Raw genomic sequence first — 23,267 nt, 5'->3', positions numbered from 1 at the left:
AGTACAAGGAATCTCTGGATTACTTATGTAACTTCCTGCAATCTCTAATTATTTCCAAATAAAAGGCTTTTGAAAAATCCAACTAAAAGTTACTTCAAGAAGTTCTAAGCAACATCAAAGACCATGACAAACCAGTTTGTTCCAACAGCACAGTGTCCTAGGCCACAAATGACTCCACACAAGTACTGACAGGTCACAGGGCTCGTTTCAAAACCTCATCAATCAGCTGCTGAGATTTACAACTGTGATTAGGAGAGCATGTGTCATGCTGACAGGTGTCTCATTTGGTTACGCCAATCATAAATCTTCAGTTATCTGAGATCGCCTCATTAAAATCTCCTATAGGCAATACATTCTTACACCTGCTTCCTACATGGCTCGGCACAGCAACCAGAACCGAATTAATTATTGCGTTGATCAGAGTGCAATGTGATAATCTGCTTGTATCTTGCCTTCCTCTGCTAACTGCAATCCTCTTTGTCTCACTGGGTCACCATAACCCAACCACCTATGGTGAGCTCTCGACACTAACCAAAAGTTAGCTCACTATTTTCTTGAATTTTAGGCAAAGATTTTCTTTCATGCACAAAGACCTTCAGAAAACCTCTATTTTAGAATCAGGTTACATATATGCGTAAGAGCCACAGAGCCTGAAGGTATTTGTAAACACTTGGTTTAGATTTGCTGGCTTCCTGAGACTGTAACTCAGCTTTAATTTAGAGTAAAATGGAGAGTAGGCTGTTCCAGGCAGGAAAACCAGTGTGAATGGCCGAACAGATGCCCTCAAATACAAAGTCCCCACGAGAATAATCTCTGTCTAACCGGCAGAGAGCCACTTCTTGCAGAAACCATGGTGAGAGTGCCACCTTGGGGTTCTCTGTGAACACACCCAAGGCAGAGGGCACCATGCCTCACTGTTCATGCAGGTACTGGGTTCCAGCCTTCTGCTGAGGCCCTTCCTGGGAGACAGTGGGGATGGCTCAAGTTGCTGGATCCCTGCCACCCATAAGGGAGACCTGGATGCAGTTGCAGGCTTCCGGCTTCAGCTCAGCCCCGCCTAGGCCATGGTTGGCATATGGGAAGTTAGCCAAGCATTTAGCTGCTCTGCCTCTTTCTCTCAAATATTAACTTTTTTTAAAGAACTGGAAGAAACATTTTTCTGCATTTTATATCTCTAAAAGAAGTTAATTATTATTTTTTTAAACAGCATTTTGAATACCCCCATCAAAGCAGGGGCCTCGTTAGGCTGAACAGAAAACCTGGCAGCCACTTCCTAATGTCAACAAGGTTGCCTTCAGGATGAGACAGAGGCCGATGGCAGGGCCACTGAGGTCTCCCCAACCATGGGCACAGGCCCGGGAGCCAGCCTGATCCTCAGGACCTCCACAAAGTCCTCGCCAAACCAGCAGGTGACATGTGCCACATCCACGGTGAAGAAGAAAAGACGGTCCTGGCAGAGCTGGCGGCGATACACGGACCGGGGATCAGCAGCCAACACAGCCTCGATGGCACTCTTGGCTTCCTCCGCTGACCGGAAGTACTTAAATGACGCCTGGCCAACACCTGCAATGCCAAGAACACAACCCAACACTGAAGACAATGAAGGCCTGACTATATTCCAGTGTGGTCCACAGGGAGTCCAGGTGAGTCGAGTGAAGTCATGTGTCCCCAGGGGTTTATCCTACGATAGTATTTCCCTTAACCTCCTAGCTTATGAGAAAGCAGCTTTCATTTTCCGCTAGCCCAAATGTCATTGTTCTATACCCAACGTGGACCTTTCATTTCCATCTCTGGACGAAGACAAGCAACCGTGTGCCAGACCAGCATTCTCAGAGAGCCCTACGAAAGGGAACTAAACCCACACAGCCCACAATGCTGGATGCAGGCGAAGGACAGCCCAACAGAGAGCTGGTATCACAGCTGCATGGTCACAAGAAAGCCACCTGACTGAGGGAAGCGGACACGCTGGGCACACCAGGTATCCTCCCCAGGCAGACAGCCCTGGTGCTCCACCCAGGGGTGCATTTCAGGAAAAACTGCCCAGGCTCACACCACTCCTAGTCTGGTGTAATTTTGAAAATGACAGTCTGCACCAAACAACAGTATGAACCAGTTACATTTTCAAAGTAACTGTGACCTTGGGAAAAACGGAAGATGCTCCAGGCTTCGGCCAGGCCCAGTCCTGGCCACTGCAGTCATTTGGAGAGGGAGCCAGCAGATGTTGGCTCGCTCGCTCTGAGATTAAAACAAAAAAAAGTTTTTTTAAAGTAACCGTAGTGTCATTTTTTGGCCAAATGCCATGCCCTCCTCACCCTAAGTGTACATAGCACCTGCCCAGACTGCCATGGCACCAACTCCCTCCCATCTCAACGTCTTCCGGTTCTTCTCAGCTCTGAGCATCCTGAAGTCACTTCTAGGTTTTTACTATTGTTTTTTTAAAGATATGCTTTTATTTTTATTGGACAGGTAGATTCATGGAGAGAAAGAGAGACAGACAGACCTTCCATCTGCTGGTACAAGTGCCCACAAAGGCCAGAGCTGAGCTAATCCAAAGCCAGGAGCCAGGAGCTTCTTCTGGGTCTCCCACATAGGTGCAGGGTCCCAAAGCCTTGGGTCATCCTCAACTGCTTTCCCAGGCCACAACAGGGAGCTGGATGGGAAGTGGGCAGCTGGGACATGAAACTAGCCCCATATGGGATCCCAGGGCTTGAAAGGGGAGGATTAACCAACTGAGCCATTGCACCAAGCCCCCACTTCTAGTTCTGTACTGGTCTGAGTCCCACTGTTTGTTCTCCATCAGGCCCTGTTTGTACAATGGCATTACTTCACTGCATGTTTCCACCATTTCTAAATCAGTATCTGAAATACCTCAGGCACACTGCACTGTGGTTTGACACACAAATGTTCCAGGTGGGTAGCAGAGGCAAGCATACAGCAAAGAGCAGCCCAGGCAGCACCCCAGTGTCCTGATGCCATGCTTTCCACAGGCAGCTTGCTTCCTCCCATCAGCTGCACATGGTGATGTAAAGACCACCAAAAACAATACTCACAATACAGGACACCAACTCTGAAATCAGAAGCTGGAAGGCTGTAGTGCTCAAGGCTTGGGTTCCTGCTACCCACATGGGAGATACACTGTGGTTCCAGCTCCTGATTTTGCCCTAGTCCTGACCATGGCAGGCACTTGGGCAGCCACTTGAATCAGCAGGTGGGGAAGCACTCTGTCTTTGCCCCTAAAATATCTGTTATTCTTGTATGTAGCTTCATGCTCTCCCTATAGCCTCTGCCCTCAGCTCCAGGACTCTGTCCACCCTCTCCAAGTCCCTCCACTCTGTCCACCTGACCTGCCACACCCCTCTGCCTTAGGGCTGCTGTGACCTGGCTGTCAATGAGCAAGTGTGTCCTGCCCCTCAGCTGGCTGGGCCAGTCTCACTTGCTTGGTCTTTGATCTCAGGTCTTCTCAGTGACTCCTGCCCCAGCCACAACTCGGCTCTACCCTTCTTTTTTTTTTTCTATTTTTTTATTTTTATGATTTTGTTGCGTTTTTTAAAATTAATTACATTGCATTATGTGATACATTTTTTTATGCACTGGGATTCCCCCCGCCCCTCCCCACACCCTCCCCCCACGGCAGATTGCTCCACCTTGTTGCATTTCCATAGTTCAAATTCAGTTGACATTCTTTCATTGGAGGTATTTACCAAGCATAAAGTCCAGCATCTTATTGTCCTGGTAATTTCAATGGTTTCTTGGTGAGACCATCTCTGGTCTGAAGGTGGCTCTACCCTTCTTTCCCCTTTTTTTCCCAGGGCCCTTAAAACCTTCCAACACAACAGTAAGTGCTTCTGCAAGGTTCGTCCACTTTCTTACTTGTCAGCTTTCAGCCAGTCCCTCTCTGCCCATCAGAATGCGAGCTCACGATGGCGGGGATCTGTTTCTTCACTGTTTTGCTCCGTGAAACATCCCAAGGGCTCAGAACGCTGCCTGTACCCAGTAAAGCTCAGGGACCGCTTGCAGAATGGACAAATGAAGTCTCCTCTTCCTATAACCCATTTGCTCTGTGTGGAAGGCTGAGTTAGACACAGGGAGGGGAAGAGAGAGACAGAGATCTTCCATGTGCTGGTACACTCTCTGAATGGCCACCACAGCCAGGCTTGGGCCAGGCAGAGCTAGGAGTTAGGAATTCCACCTGGGTCTTGCACATGGGTGCAGAGGCCCAAGCACTTGGGCCATGAGCGGCAGCTTTCTTAGGTGCATTAGTAGGAGGCTGAATCAGAAGGGGAGCAGCCAGGACTCGAACCAGCAACCATATGGGATGTTAACACTCTAGGCAACAGCTTAACACACTGTGCCACAGCACCAGCTGCTACTGGGCATTTCTTACAGATTTACCTACCACTTAACTACCCCTTGCTTCACTCTTAGCTGCCTCTTGGGATCTGCTGTGGGCTTTGAAGACCAGCAAACACTGGGCTGAAGTCGTGTGTGAGAGCAAACAGGCTCCAGGGAAGAGCCCTGCAGCCCCTCATGCAGGTGTCCAGGGCAGCTCTGCTGGGCAGGTCCTTCCCTCCTTCCCGGAGTGGAACTTCCCCTTCTACTGGGGAAGTGAGTCCTGGAGTCATCTCTGCCACAGGCTAAGCTGTCAGCCACCTGACTGCTAGAGTAAAAGGCAACTGTCGCCGCCCAGCAGCTGTGACACTAAAAATGCCGAGTCACACTTTTGGGGGTCCAGGAAAAGCTGGCAACCGGACCTCTCACTGCCAAAAGTGGCTGCGTTTAAACCTTCTCTCCACTGCGCCTGTACCCAATGGTCTAAGCTTTCCTACCCGCTTCTTCCGCCACCCTTCCTCCTGTTTTCCGCCACCCTTCCTCCCACATTTCTTCCCGTACTCTGTGCTTCATTCCCCACAGTCTTTCTTCTCGTCGCCCCCCAGTCTCCCCGTCTGTTATCTGTCGTCTGCTGTCTGTCCGTCCGTCTGTCCTCCCACTAGCTTTTACCCACTACTTTTACATAGTTCTCCACCAATCACTTCTCTCCTTGGGTCCACTTGGCGCTACGTGATAGGCCAGTAATCACCGCGGGGGAACTAGCCTATCCTGTTTACCTGCTGGCAAGACCAGCTCCGCCTCCTGGCCCTGGGCCAGCCGCCATCTTGCAATGGCCCCTCCCAGTCCCAGGAGCGGCTTTAGAACCCCGCTCCCCACAGGCAACATCTTAATGGTCTGATGGCAAAACACAGGAGAAAGCTTATCAACATAGACCACACACAACAACCCAGCTTCAGGCTGGTATTTCTCTGGAAACACCGAACTACCACAGCAGGAACACTGGGGCCTCAGGAGGCAGTAACTAATACAGCAAGTGCTGTAGCAAGGGCCTGAGACTGACAATTCTGACGAGTTGTCAAGTTTTCCAAATTACAGTTGTCACAGGATGGTGTTGTCCAAGTATCATTTTAGACTTCACATTTCTTAATGTACTAGGGCACGTGTATGGCCTCATGGCTAAGACACCTGCATCCCACAGTAGAGCACCCGAGTTAGGTACCAGGCTCATGCTTCTGATGCTGGCCTCCTGACAATACAAACCTTGGGAGACAGTGGGTGCTAGCTCAAGTCACCGAGTCCCTGCCACCCATGCTGGAGACTGGGCCGAATTCCCGGCTCCTGGTTTTGGCAACAGCCATCACTTTCATTTGGGCAAATGAACCAATGGATGGAAGCTCCCAATCTCTCTCTGAAAAACCAGTCACCCTGGACCTGGCGCAGTGGCCCAGCAGCTAAATCCCCACCTTGCATGTGCTGGGATCCCAGATGGGTGTCAGTTCATATCCTAACTGTTCCACTTCCTATCCAGTTCCCTGCTTGCGGCCTGGGAAGGCAGTAGAAGATGATCCCAGGCCTTGGGACCCTGCACCCACATGGGAGACCTGGAAGAAGCTCCTGGCTCCTGGCTTTGGATCATCTCAGCTCCAGCCGTTGCAGCCACTTAAGGAGGGAATCAGTGGATGGGAAGATCTTCCCCTCTGTCTCTCCTCCTCTCTGTATATCTGACTTTGCAATAAAAATAAAAATAAATCTTAAAAAAAAGTCATCCTGATAATAGCCCACACAGACACCCTGTGAGAGACCCATGGGGGCTATATCCCACAGTGAAAGTTCCCGTCTCCTTCAGAGCTGAGATGTGCACACATACCTGGCTCGCCTCCTGACCCCAGCTGCACGAGATCCTGCTCTGCGTGGGGAGTAAAGCGGACATGCAAGGCGGCCGCAGGGGCCTCCCTCACCCAGGCAGGGACTACGCTGCTGCAGGGGGCTGAAGCAGGTGTCCCAGCAGGGCAGGGAGTCCCAGCCCGTGTCGCATCTGCACAGCCTCCTTGCAGGAACATGGCTCCTTCTGCACTCCTTGGCCCTTGCTCTGTCCCATCCTCTGAAAAGCTCTTGCTTAGTCCACCATGCGGGCCACTCAGCACCTCCACTGTGCTCACACCTCGATTATCACTCACACATCGGTCATCTCGTCCTTCCAAACCCAAGCCTCCTGTGGGGTTCCTGTGCCCAGGCCTGGGCCGCAGGAGTCTTGCTGGGCCACTGGGTTCCAGATGATGTGCTTCTGGAGTACTGTGGCCAGGATGGCTGGGACTCTCCTCTGGGCTGCAGCAGGGCTGTGGGGCCTCGCACCCTGGGGGCTGTCCCCTGGCGCAGCAGTCAGTCTCACCATCACACTGGGATGGAGGCTCGGGCATCTGCTGGTCCTTCTGTGACTCACAGTCCCCTATAGGCACCACCAAACTCTGTGGTGAGTCATAATCAGCTATGTAGGGCTTTATGTCGAGTACTGGCGTGCCGTGTATCATGTCAATTCCAGAAAGGTAGACAGCTCCACCTGGAATGTGAATGTAAAAACAAAACTCTTACAAATGCTGACCAGGGTGAGTGCACAGCCCTCAGCATCCTCTCTCCTCCTTGGCTTCCTGTGCCTCAGAATTATCTGATGTTTCTCTAACGCACCGAGTGTCCATACCCCCTTTTCTTTCCGCCTAGATGCCCACCCGGCAATCCCTCCCTGACCTGTCACTCTTTCATTTGCTCCTCCAGGCTCTCAGCTGACCGCCACCTCCCCCCAAAGCCTGTGTCTTCCTTCCTGTGGGCTCCCACACGTGGCACAGCAGGGTTAGCCTGGGCTCTCTGTCCTTGCCAGGGAGCCCAGGCTTTGAGTGGGGGGCAGGGCTGGCACTCCATCTTCCCCAGGCAAGGAACACCTCCGTGAGACCAGCAAGGGGCTCCACTGAAGTGAACAGACTCTGAGGCAGCGCCACGACACCATGCAGCTTGTGTTTGTGTCCTTGTCTAACCCATTATCTTGAATGTGACCTGCTCCTAAACAACAAAACATGGCTGGAGGGTTGTACTACACCTCCAGTGGCCACATCTAGCTCCAGGGGGCCCCTGCTTGCTGGCAGACTCACTTGAGAGGTGCTCTGAGCAAGCATGAGGAAGAAAATTGGACACACCGGGACAGGCTATGTGTCCAGCAACTGCAAGCAGCTTGTGGTGGTTTGAGGTGGCCACCAGCCAGCAACTGGCCACAAGCTGGAGCCCTTGGTCCTGTGACCACATGTAATCTCTCCCAAGCACCCCAGGGAGCTTGGGACAGATGACTGCACTGCAGCTGAGAGGCCCCAGGCCAGGAAGCACCCTAACACTTTCAGCACATTCTACTTAAGTTTAAATGGCTAAGTGTTTGGGAACAGGCTACAGAGCACGAGAGACAGTCCAACCATCAAGACTCAACATTCAAGCAGTATGGAAGTGATGGTCACCAAATCTTCAGGAGGGGTTGTCTGTTGTCTCAGTCTGCCAATCACAGCCCTGGAAAATCGGTCAAGCAAGCACTGAAAAGCTGCAAGGCAACAAGCACATCCAACCCTTTCTCCAGTTAAGGAAACACAGGGTTGCCCAAAAGAACCCAGTTTCTAAAACACAACTGCTGTGGACGGCCTGGAACTTCAGAAAAGATCATTTTTCACTTTCTAAAAAGGATGGACTATGCCGAACAACAGCTGCAGGACAAACACAATGGCAGCCAGCGTCCACAGGGGCACACACTCACGGCAGGATTCCTGGGCTGTGGCTTAGCCTTATCTTGGGTTACACAGTGCTGCCTGTGATCCTCTGGGATGGGCAGGAATGGTGTCACCTCTTTCTCTGCCTCTAAAGAAATTATTTATAATTAATTGTTATCCTACTCTGGCCAAAGACCCAATAAAGCAGTTATTCCCTTTTTGATGTTTTCTTCACCTTCACCTATCTTGTTTTAACATTTCTTTTATTTGAAAGAGTTACGGGGAGAGCAGGTGGAGAGAGGGACAAACACACACAAAACTTCCGTCTGCTGGTTCACTCCCCAAATGGCTGCAACAGCCAGGACGGAGCCAGGCAGCAGCCAGGGGCTAGGAACCGAGTTTCCCACATGGACAGCAGGGGCCCAAACCCTTGACCCGTCCTCCATTCGTGGTAGAGCAACCAGGATAGGAAAAATGCCCATGTGGGATGCTGGCATCATAAATAGCAGCTCTGATCCCCTTCACCTCCTCTAGGTCCTGAATGTCACAGTAGAATGTACACCATGGGAGACAACAGCTGGAAAACCAGCTGATGTGATCTAGGAAGTGGGTTACAAGCCTGCTGAATCAAACTCTTCCCTTAGAATTGCAAATAGGACTAGAGGGGCTGCTCCTACTTGAAGAAGAAAACAGTGACCTTCCCACACAAGACTTGGGACCAGATGCTGAGCAGGCCTTAAAGGAGCCTGTCAGGAACAGCTTCAGGCATGGAGAGCTGGCTTCCAACCAAGGCCGCACAACTCACTAGCCGGGCAGCCCTGGAAACACTGCAATCCTTCGAGACTCCAGCAATTGCTGCTGGGCTCTGTTTGCAGGATAAAGCAAGGAGCTTGATCAGATCAGGTGAGCTTGTAAGTCAGAAAAATTTAATCAGGCTCAGTGTGATGGCTCAGTGACTAAATCCTTGCCTTGCATGTGTGCCAGGATCCCATATGGACGCCGGTTCGTGTCCCAGATGCTCCACTTCCCTTTCAGTTCCCTGCTTGTGGCCTGGGAAGTCAGCAGAGAACAGCCCAAGGCCTTGGGACCCTGCACTCATGTGGGAGACTGGAAGAAGCTCCTGGTTCCTGGCTTTGGATTGACTCAGTTTCAGCCACTGAAGCCACTTGGGGAGTGAATCAGCAGACAGATCTTTTTCTCTGTATCTCCTTCTCTCTGTAAATCTGCCTTTCAAATAAAAATAAATATTAAAAAAGAAAAGAAAAAAGATCTACAAGTGAAGTTGCACACTGGAGGCCTGTCAGTTTCCTAAGCCACTCCAAAAGACAAAAACACCACAACAGCAACACACCCACAAAGGCTTCACGGGATCTGGAGTCAGGCCACCCCCTGGCTGGAAGCTGGTAGAGTTCCAGCTCAGCTGCTTCATCCATAAGGGGATGACGGCAACCACCCCAGGCCACTGTAGGATGAGGCGCAGGAATGTACTTGACCCACTGCACAGCAGAGCGCTGACACCTGTCCTTGCTGGCAAGCTGACGGAATAACCTCGTCCCCAGTGCTGTCAGCTTTGTCCTTTGACCTCTCCCAGATGGATTCGAACCTTTAGCATGCGATTTCTCTGTTTTAACTAGTTTACATGAGAGGCAGAGTGAAGAGGAGAGACAGACTGGAAAGAGCTTCCATTTGCTGCTTCACTCTCCAAACCTCCCAAAAGCTCCAGGCAGGATGAGCTGAAGATGACCGCCAAACACACAATCTTCCTCAAACACACATGTCTTCCTCAAGAGGGACAAGAATCTAGTCACAGAAGCCATCTCTACCGCCTCCGAGGTTCTGCACTGGCAGGAAGCTGAAATCGGAAGCTAGAAACCCAAACAACCCCAATCACCTCCATGTGGGATGCTGGCATCTTAACCTCTAGGCCAGACACTAGCCCCAGGACACAGATTATTATCTGCTTTGATTACACTCCTATTTCCAGCACAGAGAACAACACAAGGTACATAGTTAATACTAGAACACAGGTGTGGGCTGCATGGTCATGAACACCTCCCGAAGTGTAATCCAAACTGTGAAGCCAACACAAATCAATCAAACTCAAGGTGGAACAGCTTATAACTTTTCCTAGAAATCCCACCTAAAACCTACTCAGCTGAATACAATCTGTTTCAAGTCCCGAGGAAGAATAGTGAGATAACCATTTGCATCTATTGAGGGCCCCAGGACCTGCAGAGCACTCTCGAATGCCCCGTGCTGCTCCACTTGCTGACCACAGACACCGTCTTTCCAGGGTCTGACTCTCTCCTCAGCATTTTGTATTTACTACATTCCAAGCCAGAGACGATTCAGTTTCCAGCTTAATGACTAGATGATCTGCGAGTTATTTTTAAACAGCAATAGCTTTGACACATGCCATGAGAACACTGGACTCTGACATGCTCCAGGGCTGAGCTCAAGGTGCTTTGGAGGCTAATGTTCCCTCGGTCATTCCACTGTCCCCAGCATCCTAGAAGTTACCAGCCCTGGTGGGTATGCACTTGGTTAAACAGCAGTCCATAGTGAACGCTACATTGATTTTCTACAGCTTTTGAGAGAGAATTAAAAAAAAAAAGGAAAAGTAGAAAGGAAAAGCATTACCTTCCACCTTGTCCAGCTTGGCCAGGGTCAGTCCGATGGCATTGGGACGGTGCGGGCTTCTGGTGGAGAACACCCCAGTCTTCGCCCCATTCAGTCTCGGGGGCTGCACCTTTGCCTTACAGCTCAGATGACCGTTTTTGTGAAAAACAAACAAAATCCTATTGAAAAAGAAACAAAACTACTGAGATAGACCAGCATGAGTTATTTCTTTTTTTTTTTTTTAAAGATTTATTTATTTTTATTGGAAAGGCAGATATACAGAGAGGAGGAGAGACAGAGAGGAGTATCTTCTGTCCAATGACTCACTCCCTGAGTGACTGCAACAGCTGGTAGGTACTGCGCCGATCTGAAGCCAGGAGCCTCCTCCAGGTCTCCCACGTGGGTGCAGGGTCCCAAAGATTTGTGTTGTCCTCGACTGCTTTCCCAGGCCACAAGCAGGGAGCTGGATGGGAAGTGCAGCCGCCGGGATTAGAACCGGCGCCCATATGGGATCTCGGTGTGTTCAAGGCGAGAACTTCAGCCGCTACGCTATCGCACCAGGCCAACAAGTTATTTTTAATTATGCGGATTAGGAAAAGAAAAAGGTAACTCTCCCATAAGTGAACACAGAGAATGTTTGTCAGTGACAACTGTTCCTCCTCCATGAAGGCAGACAGAATCCACACCTGCTCTACTCCAAAGGCAATGACTGCCATACGGCAGTGACTCAACAGGTGCGTGCAAGCGCCTGCCTAAGGGCCTGCTGTTTGCTAAGTGGCATGCTAGACAGTTCCATACTCATTTCATGGAATTTTCTTAATGATCCCAAGATGTATAATTAATCCCCCATATTAAGAGCCAAGGAAATGAGCAGTCTGAAACGTTAAATAACCTTGACCAGGTCTTCCCAGACAAGATACAAAACCAAGGACCCATGAACAGAAATAGTAACAGATTCTCTAACTTTCAAATAAACAAGCAAACAAACAAAAAACTCTTTCTTAAAAAAAAGAAAGTGTGGGCCTGGTGGCGTGGCCTAGCAGCTAAAGTCCTTGCCTTGAACGCACCAGGATCCCAGATGGGTGCCGGTTCTAGTCCCGGCAGCTCCACTTCCCATCCAGCTCCCTGCTTGTGGCCTGGGAAGGCAGTCAAGGACGGCCCAATGCCTTGGGACACTGCACCCGCGTGGGAGACCTGGAAGAGGTTCCTGGTTCCCGGCATCGGATCGGCTCAGCACCGGCCATTGCGGCTCACTTGGGGAGTGAAACATCGGACGGAAGATCTTCCTCTCTGTCTCTCCTCCTCTCTGTATATCTGACTTTGTAATAAAAACAAATAAATCTTAAAAAAAGGGGGGGGGAGGGCAGCACCGTGGTGCAACACACAAGCTGCTGCCTGCCGTGTGGTATCCCTAAGGGCACTAATTTGAGTCCTAGCTCCTCCACTTCAGATCCAGCTCCCTGTTAACATGCCAGGGAAAGGGCCCGGCGGCGTGGCTTAGCGGCTAAAGTCCTCGCCTTGAACGCCCCGGGGTCCCATATGGGTGCTGGTTCTAGTCCCGGCAGCTCCACTTCCCATCCAGCTCCCTGCTTGTGGCCTGGGAAACCAGTCGAGGACGGCCCAAAGCCTTGGGACCCTGCACCCGCGTGGGAGACCTGGAAGAGGTTCCTGGTCCTGGCATCGGATTGGCGCGTACCGGCCTGTTGCGGCTCACTTGGGGAGTGAAACATCGGATGGAAGATCTTCCTCTCTGTCTCTCCTCCTCTTTGTATATCCGGCTTTCCAATAATAATAAAATCTTTAAAAAAAAAAAAAAAACATGCCAGGGAAAGCAGTAGGGGATGGCCTAAGTCCCTGAGTCCTTGCACCCATGTGGGAGAGCCAGAGGAAGCTTCTAACTCTTGCCTTTAGACTAGCCCAGCCCTGGCTGTCAAAGCCATTTGTGGAGTGAACTAGTGTATGGTCCCTCTTCTCTAACTCTGCCTTTCAAATGAACAAAATCTTAAAAACAGTAACAGACTTAAACTCAAGAAATCATTCCACTTTTGTACCACAAAATATCAGCTTAAGAGATATACTACGTATGTGATGGCGGCTTAGTACGAGTACTATGTATACAGCTCCTAGAAGTTGTTAGGTAAGGAGAACCCATCACAGCACACTAACCAGTGAACACGGAAAGGCGATTCATGAAAGAGCCACAGAGACTAAGATCCACACGAAAAGATGGGCAGCCTCACTCAGAACTAAGAAATTCAGTCAGAAAACAAAATGCTATTTTCTCCTTGAGCACAAATGTAAAATCTTGCTAATAATTGTGTTGGGGAGGGGGTAGGGAAAGGCCATTTGTAGACAAGGTATTAGTTGATCAGTTTTACATTTTCTAAAATATTCACTCATTTTATCTGGAAGGCAGTTAAACAGTGTAGAAGAGAGAGACAGACAGACAGAAGAAGAGATCTTTCATTGTTGGTTCTCTCCCCAAATGGCTGCAGTGGCCAAAGTTCAACCAAGGCCAAAGCTAGGAGCCAGAGACTCCATCTGGTCTCCCACACGGATGGCAGTCATGTAAGAATTAGCAAGGTGCTAGACTGGAAGCAAAGTAACTAGCACTTGAACCAGTGCCCACATGAGATGGTGGTGTGACAGCAGATGGTTTAGCACACCATGCCACAATGCCAGCCCTAAACTGGCTAATTTTAGAGAGCACTTCAGTAGCAGCTCTCCAAAACTATACATATGCATACCCTATGGCCCAATATATCCCCTCTGATAACCTATCCATAGAAATGTGAAAGCAGAGGCAGGCATTTGGTGCAGGACTCTTGATCCCATCTCAGAGAGCCTGGTTCCAGTCCCAGCTCCTTTGCTTTCAATGTAGCCCCCTGTTAATGTGTGCCCCGGGAGCATGCAGATGATGCTTCCAGCACTTGGGTCCATGGATGGAGCTCCATGTTCCTGGCCTCAGCCTGAACCAGCCCTGGCTCTTGTGGGCATTCCGGGAGTGAAATGGTGAATGGAAGAGCTCCCTCCACCTGTCTCTGCCTTTCTTCATTTGAAAACAAATAAAAAAAATTAAGAACTGCATTAAAAGGACCCAAGAATATGTGTCCACAGGGATCTGTCATGGTATTATTGCAGAAGAAAAATCAGTTCTCTGTTAACAAAGGTGTGGTCAAATCACAGTGTGCTCATGTTTTGCAACAATGGCTTTTAGAACACAAAAGGTCAGGGCCAGTGTCATGGTGTGGCATGTTAAAGTGCCACCTACAGTGCCAGCATCCCATATGGGTGCCAGTCAAGTCCCAACTGGTCCACATCCTATCAGCTCCCTGCTAAGTACCAGGAAAGAGAAAGATGGCTCAACTACTTGGGATCCTGCATGCATGTGGGACACCTAGTTGAAGTTCCTGAATCCTGGTTTCAGTCTGGCCCAGCCCTGGCTGTTGAGTCCATTTCTTAAAAATTCTGTGCTTTAAAAAAAAAAATACATATATTTATCTATTTTATTTTTTGGTGACGTTTACATAGTTGAGAAGGATGTACACTCTTATGGACCATTGATTAGGGTGGGGAGGATTGAGGAATGGGGAAGTGGATGAGACAACTGCTTCCAATCTCCTTTTTTCTTCCTATTTCTGGGGATAGAGGTGGAGAGGAGAGGGCTGCTCTCTCCTCTTCTTCTTTTCAACAACAAGTCAATCGACGCCAATGCCATGGCACAGCAGATTAAGCCTCTAATTCTGTAATTCTGATTTTCAAGTAAAATGTATACATTTTTTTTTATTGGAAAGGAAGATTTACCAGAAAAAAGGAGACAGAAAGATCTTCCATCTACTGATTTACTCCTCAAATGGTCACAACAGCCAAAGCTCAGCCAATCTGAAACCAGGATCCAGGAGCTTCTGTGTCTCCCATGCAGCTGCAGGATCCTAAGGACTTCAGCCATCCTCCACTGCTTTCCTAGGCCACAAGCAGAGCTAGATCAGAAGTGGAGCAGCTGGGACATAAATCAGCACCCATAGACATGCTAGTACTTGCAGGGGGAAGATTAGCTAGTTGAGCCACTGTACCGGAGCCAGGTCTCTTGTCTTTTAATTCCTCATGGGTTTAGGGCAGAGTCTGCAAATCTCTCTCATAAAGGGTCAGACAGTAACTACTCCAGGATTTGCAGGCCAACCAGTCACTGTGGCAATTGCTTCACTGGGCTGCTGTGGCTAGAGAGCAGCCACAGACAAGATAGAGGGCCAGGTCTGTGTGCAAAAGCGAACTCTGGGCCATAGGTGGCCCACCAGCCACACTGGCTGTCCTCCAGTCTGCAGGACATAGTGATGACCCAAGGGCGGATACCAGGAGGCCCCCCCTCCAGCCCTATGGTTACAAGCGTAGAGGACCATGCCTCACCCACGGACCCCAACCTTCCAAATCAGATAGACAATCAACCATACAAACACAGCATAGGAACTCCATGCCACAGACAAGGGTTGTTGGGGTGGCTGACTCCAAGGTTGCTCTCAACTGCAGTACTTTTTAGGGGCTTGTTCTTGTTTCAAGGATCATTTCCAACATCAAAACATTTTACCAGAGGGCCAGTGCTGTGGTATAATAGCTTAAGCTACCACATCCAGTGCCAGCATCCCATATGGTGATGCCAGTTCAAGTCCCAACTACTCCACTTCCAACCCAGCTCCCTGCCAATGGCCTGGGACAGCAGTGGAGGATACTTCAATGGACTTCAGCCCCTGCACCCACATGGGAAGAAGTTCCTGGTTCCCAGCTTTAGATCAGCCCAGCTCTGGCAGTTGCAACCACTTGGAGAGTGAACCAGTGAATGGAAGATCGCCCTCTCTGTAACTATCTTTCCAATTAATAAATCTTTAAGAGAAACAAACAGGAGGTGGCAGGGTGGCATAACAACCTAATCCTCCACCTGCAGTGTCAGCATCTCATATGGGTGACATTTCAAATCCAGCTGCTCCACTTCTAATCCAGCTCTCTGCTAATTGCTTGGGAAAAAGGTGGATGAAAGCTCAAGTCCTTTGACCCTGCACCCACATGGAGGATCTGGAGAAAGTTCCTAGCTCCTGGCTTCGGACGAGCCCAGCTCTGGCCATTGCAACCACCTGGGGAGTGAACCAGCAGATGTAATTTCTCTCTCACTGTAACTTATTTTCAATTAAAATAAATAAACTTTTTTTAAAGATTTATTCATTTTATTACAAAGTCAGATATACAGAGAGGAGAGACAGACAGGAAGATCTTCCGTCCAATGATTCACTCCCCAAGTGAGCCGCAACGGGCCGATGCGCGCCGATCCGAAGCCAGGAATCTGGAACCTCTTCCGGGTCTCCCATGCGGGTGCAGTGTCCCAATGCATTGGGCCGTCCTCAACTGCTTTCCCAGGCCACAAGCAGGGAGCTGGATGGGAAGTGGAGCTGCTGGGATTAGAACCGGCACCCATATGGGATCCCGGGGTGTTCAAGGCGAGGACTTTAGCCGCTAGGCCACGCCGCCGGGCCCAAAATAAAGAAATCTTTAAGAATCAAACAAATGACATTTACCAAACATGAGAAAATTGTTCTAAACCCATCAGGGAATGCTCCGGGTTGTTGAAGACGCTCTTTCTGATCTTGAGGCAGGCGCGCGAATGACTACAAATGGATGGTTGCCTCGGAGTGCCATTCTTGGTCACGAAACAGGATTCCAAGTAGCCTATCGGCTCAGTTAAAAGATTCCCTACAGAAGAAAATTAGATAAGAAATCATCGATCAAAAGGTCAAAACTGCAAGAAAACATGTTTTCTCTATTACATAGTTGTAAAATCTACAAGGTGTTATGCAACTACTAAAAGTGATTATTTTGGGGCTAACACTGTGGCACGTGGGTTACGTCCCTCCCAGTAATGTTAACATTCCAACTGTGTGCTGATTCAAGTCCCACTTACTCTGCTTCCAATCCAGCTCCATTCTAATGCACTTGTGAAAGCACTGCCAAACGGCCAAAGTGCTTCAGCCCCTCTCACCGTTCCAGGCTCCTGGTTTGGGCCTGGCCCAGCCGTGACCATTACAGCCATTTGAAAAATAGAGTTTGGAAGATATTTCTCTCTAATTCTGCCTTTCTAATAAAAAAATCCTTATGAAAGAAGTTTTCGCAATAATCACTAATCAGTCTCTCACACACACAGAGTAATGCCTTAAAAAAAAAAAAAAAAAAACTGGCCAGACACCATCAGTGTAAGTTTCACGTCCAAGGTCTCCATTTGAATTTTTTTTCATACTTCATGACAGCTTTACTAACTTCTTCTAAAAGATAATGCGCATTCTAGACCTTCATTTTCTTAGCACTTTCTATTTAATCTGTTAGCACAGCAGTTAAGACTCTAAGTCTGAGACTGCCCCTCACACTACCTTTCATTCGCTTACACACTATTACTGGATACACAGAAAATGGCAAGGGTTCGTGTCTGGCAAGGCAATCAGGATGCTGCTCGGGATGCTGACACCTCCTACCAGCTCCACTCCCAATTCCAGTTTCCTGTGAATACACCTTCGGACGCAGGAGGAGACGCTGCAAGTACCAGTACCTGCCACTCACTCAGGAGACCTGAACTGAGTTCCCATTTCTGGGCTTCTGCCTGGCCCAGCTCCAGCTATTGCGGGCTCTAAGGAAACGAATTAGTGGATAGATCTGGGTGCTTGCCTACCCCTACCTCTACCTTTCAAATATTCTTTACAAAATAAAAAAAAAAAAAAACAGGTAAAGAGTAAATGCGACATAAAGTCATAAAACACAGCATTACAGCGAAATGCTCTGCACCACCTGCGCCACGAGCACAAACGTATTCTGTGGGCTCCTTCTCCATATCTCGGACCTTCCCCCACCCCGTGAGTCAGAGGCGCCTGAATTCGGTCTTTACCCTTTTCTTTTTAAAATATGAATTTCTCACGTTCTCACGCAGGAATACAAAGTATTTCACTTATTTTGTGAAACGAAAACACCTGCCTCGCAAACTACAGCCTCTTCACTTCCTAGAGCAATACAGGCTCTTCTTAGGGCATTTATTATCACTTCTTGGCCTGTATGACGCCAGCTGTGCACAATGGAACTCTCCGGTGACTGGAAGCACTAACACCACGCAGGCGGCACATGGCAGTCACAGCCAACAACCCGAACACGCCGAGGCGGACATGCGCGGCCCCCGCCACCCAGCCCCGACCGGGAGCAATGACGTCACCCGCTCGCCCCGACTCATCACGTGGTCGCTGAAGCACGTGACCTCCGGCTTCGCCCCCAGCCGGAATGACGCACGTCATAGTCAGTTGAGGCCGGCGGCCTGCACTTAGGCCTTTCCTCTGCGCGGCACCGCCAGGTTCTCACACGTTACCTGTCTCTAGGGCCGGCTTCACGCACCCGCACGGAATCGCTGTGCGCCCAGGCCCTGGCTCCTCCTGGCCGCGCATGGTTGCTAATGGCGGAGGAGGGTGGGGGAGGAAACCCACCGACGCACCCGAGTTTCCGCTTCCGCGCTCAGCGCCTGGCGCCTGCGCAGTGGCGGCGCGGGCCGGGCTGCGCGCCGGCGGGAGTGCACGTTGGGGCGGGCGCCGCGGTCGCACGTCCTTCTCTCGGAAACCTTTATGAACAACCCCCATTCTGCGGATGACCCTAATGTGTTCGCGTTTACCACAGCGCAGAAGGACTGGGTGTTCAGTACTAAAACGCCTCCGTGGGGTCAGAATGCAGAGATGATTGTACCTGTACAAGCGCCAGTTTTCCGCTGATAAACAGGTCCCTTCAGGAAGGAACGCCATGTTTTAAGTGTGATGGAAGTTAGCAGGAAGCCCGACAGCAAGCTAAGGAATGATACGGTCTTAGGTGTTCATTTCTTAGGAACTGAGTTGGGTAGGGACTTGAGGGATTCTTGGGGCTTCCTCGCAGATGCGAAAAGTTGAGGGCCAGGGAGGGTCGTCTTTTTGTCCCGAGCATCGCCCCGTTACGCCCGCACCCCCGGCCTGCGCATTGCACACTTTCCTCCCCTTCCTCAAGTCTCTGAATGTACTTGATTCTGTTTCTGAGCTTTTTATCCTGTTGATTGTGGGGAGGAAAAAGACTTTCCTGTAATGTAAAATATTCAGAAGTATACAAATCCACGAACTTAAGAGCTTAACAGTCGTGAGAAGCTGTTTCTGTCCATTTTCTTTGGTGTTTAGCAGAAACTTGCCAGCAGAGTGGCCAGCAGTATGGTGCACCAGACTAAGCTGTTAGCTGCAAGGATCCCACAGGAGCGTCTCCTTCCCCAGCTCCACTGCCTTGGGATCCAGCTCCCTGCTAACGAGCCTGGGAAAACAAAGGATGGCCCAAGTGCTTGGGCCCCTGCCAGCCATGTGGGAGACCCAGAGGATGTTCTGGGCTCCTGGTTTCCTCCCGCACTAGCCCCAGTCACTGTTTATTTGAGGAATATGCCAGTGGATGGACACACTGTGTCCCTTCCTCTTTCCCTCATTCTCTGTAACTCTGCCCTTCCAGGAAACGTAATTTTTTTTTAAGATCTATTTATTTTTATTGGAAAGACTGATTGACAGAGAGGAGATGCAGGATAAAGAGAAAGATCTTCTATCCACTGGCTTACTCCCCCAAGTGGCTGCAGGAACATGAGGACCTGAGCTGATCTGAAGCCAGGAACTTCTTCCAGGTCTCCCCACGTGGATGCAGAGGCCCAAGGCTTTGGGTTGTCCTCGACTGCTTTCCCAGGCCACAAGCAAGGAGCTGGATGGGAAGTGGAGCAGGGCTGCAGGGACTAGAACCGGTGCCCATAAGGGATCCCAGGCATGAAAGGTGAGGACTTAGCCACAGAGCCATGGTGCCTGGCCCCCAACTAGATAAATCTTTAAAAAACAGAAGGAGGAGCCAATTATTAAAGAAGAAAATGTTTTAATCAAGACAGAGTCCTCTAGCAGGTCTTTTCTGTGTGACATCTTGGAATAATTCTGTCCGGGTGGGTGGTCAGGTCTGGGAACCAGGGCTGAAAAAACTGGGCTGCAGTAACTGTGGCTGAGGCTAGGTGGTGCTGCTGCTGCAAGTGTTCGTTGGACTACAGTGCGGGAAAGCTAAGGTTACCCTCCTGGAGGACACGTACACGTTTAATAGTCATACCCAAAATGCAGGACACCAACTTTGACCGTACAGAAATGCAAAGCCCACAATAATGAATAAGATTGCTACCTCTAAAGGCAAAGATTTCTCTTAAAACTGAAACTTAGGGAGGTGGCGCTGTGACATAATAGGTTAAGCTTCCACCTTTAGCACTGACATCCCATATAGGCACTGCTGCATCTCCGATCCAGCTTGCTGCTAATGGCCGGGGAAAGCACCAAAGCATGGCACAAGCACTTGGGCACCTGCACCCACATGGGAGCCCAGGAATAAGCTCCTGGCTTTGGACCAACCCAGCCCTAGCAATTGTGGTCATTTGGAAAGTGAACCAGCAGATGGAAGATTTTTCTCTCTCTTTCTGTATTATAACTCTGCCTTTCAAAAAAAAAGTAGATGTCTTTAAAAATTATTTTTAAGCCAGGAGTTTACATTTGCAGCACTTTTATTGCATTCTATGAAGTTTCATTATCCTGTCTAGTTTTCTTTTTTTTCTTTTTTTTTTTTTTTTAAAAGATTTGTTCATTTTATTTTAGCCAGATATACACAGAGGAGGAGAGACAGAGAGGAAGATCTTCCATCCGATGATTCACTCCCCAAGTGAGCCGCAACGAGCCGATGTGCGCCGATCCGAAGCCGGGAACCTGGAACCTCTTCCGGGTCTCCCATGCGGGTGCAGGGTCCCAATACATTGGGCCGTCCTCAACTGCTTTCCCAGGCCACAAGCAGGGAGCTGGATGGGAAGTGGAGCTGCTGGGATTAGAACCGGCGCCCATATGGGATCCCGGGGCTTTCAAGGCGAGGACTTTAGCCGCTAGACCACACCGCCGGGCCCCTAGTTTTCTTTTTTAAAAAATATGATTTATTATTCATTTGCTTGAAAGAGAGAAACAGAAAGAGAATCTTCCACCCTCTGGTTTACTCTCAAATTGGTCACAACAGACAGCACTGGGCTGAGTGGAAACCAAGAGCCAGGAGCTTCATCCAGGTCTCCCACAAGGGTGCAGGAGCCCAAAGCTTTTGATTTCCCCAGGCTTTAAGTAGAAAGCTGGATGTGAAGTAGAGCAGCTGGTACATGAACCAGTGCCCTGAGAGATGCTGATATTGCAGGCAGTGGCCTTTTACTTCTGAATGTCCTAACTCGTAGGCCTGGCGCGGTAGCCTGGTGGCTAAAAGTCCTCGCCTTGAGTGTGCCTGGATCCCAGATGGGCATCGGTTCCAATCCCTGCAGCTCCACTTCCCATCCAGCTCCCTGCTTGTGGCCTGGGAAAGCCTTGGAACCCAGCACCCGCGTGGGAGACCCAGATGAAACTCATGGCTTCAGATTCAGATCAACTCAGCTTTGGCCATTGTGGTCACCTGGGGAATGAACCAGTGGACAGACCTTTTTCTCTGTCTCTCCTCCTCTCTGTAAATCTGCTTTTCCAATAAAAAGTGAATAAATCTTTAAAAAAATTTTTTTAAATGAAAGCAAAGTCTCTTCTCACAGACTATATTCCTTGCCACAACTGCTTTGATCTTAAGTTCTCCTGGATAGCATGTATAGGCAAATCTCTCAGTGCATCTTTACGAGACACTAACAAAACTAAGACTCTCATTGATACACTCTAACCATTTCTGGCAGGTGAAATTAAGAAGGAAGTATTGCAAAGATGCCATATTAGATGGTGGCTCTTTGACATAGCGGGTAAATGGCTGCTTGGAATGTCCATATTGGAGTGGTTGGTGTGGAGTCTCATATATTCTGCTTCCTGTCCAGCTCTTGCTAATGCCTACCTCAGGAGGCATCAGATAATGGCTCCAATACATGGGTCTCTGCCATTGCTTGGGTCCCTGGCTCTTGGCTTCAGCCTGGCCCAGCCCTAGCTATTGGAGGCCTTTGTGGCATGAACCAAAGATAGAGTTTCTAGTCTATCTGTCTCTCTCTCTCTGCCTTTCAAATTACATAAGAGTTGGAAAATCAGGGGACATGTGTTTAGCTTAGCAGTTAATATGCCCTGAGTTTGACAACCTTGCTCCAGCTCCTATCCCCAGCTTCCTGGTAGTACAGACTGGGAGGCAGCAGTGACAGCTCAAGTAGTTGAGCTCCTGCCATCCATGTAAGAGACTTGGATTGAGTTCCTGGCTCCCTGAGCCAGCCCGGCCCCAGTTGTTACAAGTTTCAGGTATTTAGAGAATCAAGCAGTGGATCAGGTGTGTGTGTGTGTGTTGCACACACATGCCTTGATTTTTTTAAATGAAATTTTTAAAAGTTTTTTTTTTTTTATTGTAAAGTCAGATTTACAGAGAGAAGGAGAAACAGAAAGATCTTTCATCCACTGGTTCACTTTCCAAGTGGCCACAATGGCAGAAGTGGAACTGATCCAAAGTCAGGAGCCAGGAGATTCCTCTGGGTCTTCCATAGAGGTGCAGGGTCCCAAGGCTTTGGGGCAGTCCTCCACTGCTTTTCCAGGCCACAAGCAGGGATCTGGAAAGGAAATGGAGCAGCTAGGACACCAACTGGTGTCCATATGGGTTCCTGGCAATGCACGCAAGCCAAGGACATTAGCCACTAGGCTACTGTGCCGGGCCCTTAAATAAAATTTAAAATAAAAATATCACCTATTTTCAAAATCTTGCCCAGGGCTTTTGCTATGTTGAGAGGGTTGAGAGCAGAGCTGTTCTGTACAAGTGCCCAAGGGACTGGGTTCCCGTCTTTTTTTTTTTTAAAGATTTATTTATTTTTATTGGAAAGTCAGATATACAGAGAGGAGGAAAGAGAGGAAGATCTTCCATCCGATGATTCACTCCCAAAGTGACCACAATGGCCGGAGCTATGCCGATCCAAAGCCAGGAGCCAGGGTGCAGGGTCCCAAGGCTTTGGGCCGTCCTCAGCTGCTTTCCCGGGGCCACAAGCAGGGAGCTGGATGGGAAGTGGAGCTGCCGGGATTAGAACTGGCGCCCATATGGGATCCTGGCGCATTCAAGGCGAGGACTTTAGCCGCCAGGCCCTGGGTTCCCATCTGCTCTTCAGTGTTGCCTAGGACCTAACACAAAGCCTGTATGGGAAGCTTGGGTTATTGCTGAATTAACCTTGATTTGCAAAAACTTCTTTTCTATTTAGTTCTATGCAACAGCAAAAGCAAAACTACAAGCCAGCAAAGCATCAGGGGAGGTTTTCAGAGTCCTCATCTCTGGAGCAGTTGCGCCTCCCGCCTGCCCCCTGGTCTGTTGTCTTTTTCAATTCAGCTTGTCCATTATCACCAGATGAATACTCTGAAAACACTGGAACTGTGGTGCCATCGTTCAGGACTTCCTTGATTCCCTGTTGCCTAACAAGTAAGACACCTTTTTTTTAAGATTTGTTTTTATTTTTATTGAAAAGTCATATATACAGAGAGGAAGATCTTCCCATCCGCTGATTCACTCTCCAAGTGACCACAATGGCCAAAACTG

At 49.4% G+C, this 23,267-nt stretch overlaps 1 protein-coding gene across 2 annotated transcripts; it reads right to left on the bottom strand.

Moving 5' to 3' along the window:
- Positions 1–1,188: 1,188 nt before the first annotated feature.
- TRMO (tRNA methyltransferase O) lies at positions 1,189–18,208 on the bottom strand. Of its 2 annotated transcripts, none has more exons than XM_058672468.1 (5): positions 18,070–18,208; positions 16,247–16,421; positions 10,707–10,864; positions 6,197–6,886; positions 1,189–1,563 (listed from the first exon to the last, which is right to left on the bottom strand). In XM_058672468.1, exons 1-5 carry the CDS (start codon positions 18,143–18,145, stop codon positions 1,295–1,297), a joined length of 1,368 nt encoding a protein of 455 aa, XP_058528451.1. In that variant the 5' UTR covers positions 18,146–18,208; the 3' UTR covers positions 1,189–1,294. The 2 variants fall into 2 exon arrangements, with proteins under 2 accessions (XP_058528451.1, XP_058528452.1); XM_058672469.1 differs by lacking the exon at positions 18,070–18,208 and adding an exon at positions 17,602–17,815.
- Between the last annotated feature and the right edge of the window lie 5,059 nt (positions 18,209–23,267).

This window comes from Ochotona princeps, chromosome 14 (genome assembly GCF_030435755.1).
Source record: "Ochotona princeps isolate mOchPri1 chromosome 14, mOchPri1.hap1, whole genome shotgun sequence".
Lineage (NCBI taxonomy): Eukaryota > Metazoa > Chordata > Mammalia > Lagomorpha > Ochotonidae > Ochotona > Ochotona princeps.
This window is presented reverse-complemented; position numbering and strand designations above follow the sequence as displayed.

What these genes read in the sequence shown, in the direction of transcription:
- TRMO (XM_058672468.1), bottom strand. Translation starts at nt 18,145, where the DNA reads ATGCGCGGCCAGGAGGAGCCAGGGCCTGGGCGCACAGCGATTCCGTGC. An exon ending in GAACAATTTTCTCATGTTTG is followed by an intron (nt 10,865 to 16,246) that starts GTAAATGTCATT and finishes CTTTTTCAATAG; the next exon opens with GATTTTGTTTGTTTTTCACA. An exon ending in GGGGTCAGGAGGCGAGCCAG is followed by an intron (nt 1,564 to 6,196) that starts GTATGTGTGCAC and finishes TTGGCATTGCAG; the next exon opens with GTGTTGGCCAGGCGTCATTT.